This window comes from Eurypyga helias, unplaced genomic scaffold (genome assembly GCF_000690775.1).
Source record: "Eurypyga helias isolate BGI_N326 unplaced genomic scaffold, ASM69077v1 scaffold28287, whole genome shotgun sequence".
NCBI classification, from domain to species: domain Eukaryota; kingdom Metazoa; phylum Chordata; class Aves; order Eurypygiformes; family Eurypygidae; genus Eurypyga; species Eurypyga helias.
Window position 1 is genome coordinate 4,850 of NW_010261501.1, and position 607 is coordinate 5,456.

A 607-nucleotide genomic window follows, 5' to 3' on the forward strand; every position below is an offset into this window, starting at 1 on the left:
ACCCGCAGCATCCTCGAGGCAGTGGGCGCAGTAGAAAGTTTCTCAGTAGTTTTTATTACGTACAGCAGTACGTTCAGTGCCGTGGGGGGGGTCCCGGTGTGGGCAGGAGGGAGTGCTAGTGGGCGCTGGTGTGGGTGGGAGGGAGTGCTAGTGGTCGCTGCAGCCCCTGGCATCACTTCATCTTCAAGAAGTCTCTGCAACGAGATGCAATAAACCTTACGCTGTATCACTGACCGCCCTGTGCTGTGTGAGATCCTGATTTCTGGTCCCTGGGTCGGAGCTGGGCTTGGAGCAAAGCTCTTGCCCTGTATCCGGGGTCAAGAGGAGCTGGGAGCTGTCCCCAGGGCCACCTGCCCACGACATCCGGGCTGGGGGCAGGCTCAGGGGAGCGACTGGAGCTCAAAAACCGATGGCAGCAAGTTTAGGGAGGGGAAGGCACCTGCACGGTTCCGGCAGGGGAAGAGGCACCTATGGGAGCAGCAGCCCCGGCTCATTCTATGCCCCATCCCCCATTTCGGCGAAGCAGCACTTACTTCACCAGGGCAGGCAGCTCTGGGTTGAACGAGATGTAGTCGTGGGCCAGGCCCAGCTTTTCGGGCAAGGAAAT

General features: G+C 60.0%; 1 protein-coding gene across 1 annotated transcript in view; it reads right to left on the reverse strand.

Moving 5' to 3' along the window:
* Positions 1-529: 529 nt before the first annotated feature.
* Positions 530-607, reverse strand: part of ABHD12B (abhydrolase domain containing 12B) — a gene marked incomplete at its 5' end in the record, with an annotated part of 2,682 nt that continues 2,604 nt past the window's right edge. Inside the window, one exon of the mRNA XM_010155402.1 lies at positions 530-607. This exon is cut by the window's right edge and continues 13 nt beyond it. Within this exon, the coding sequence (XP_010153704.1) occupies positions 530-607 (78 nt within the window).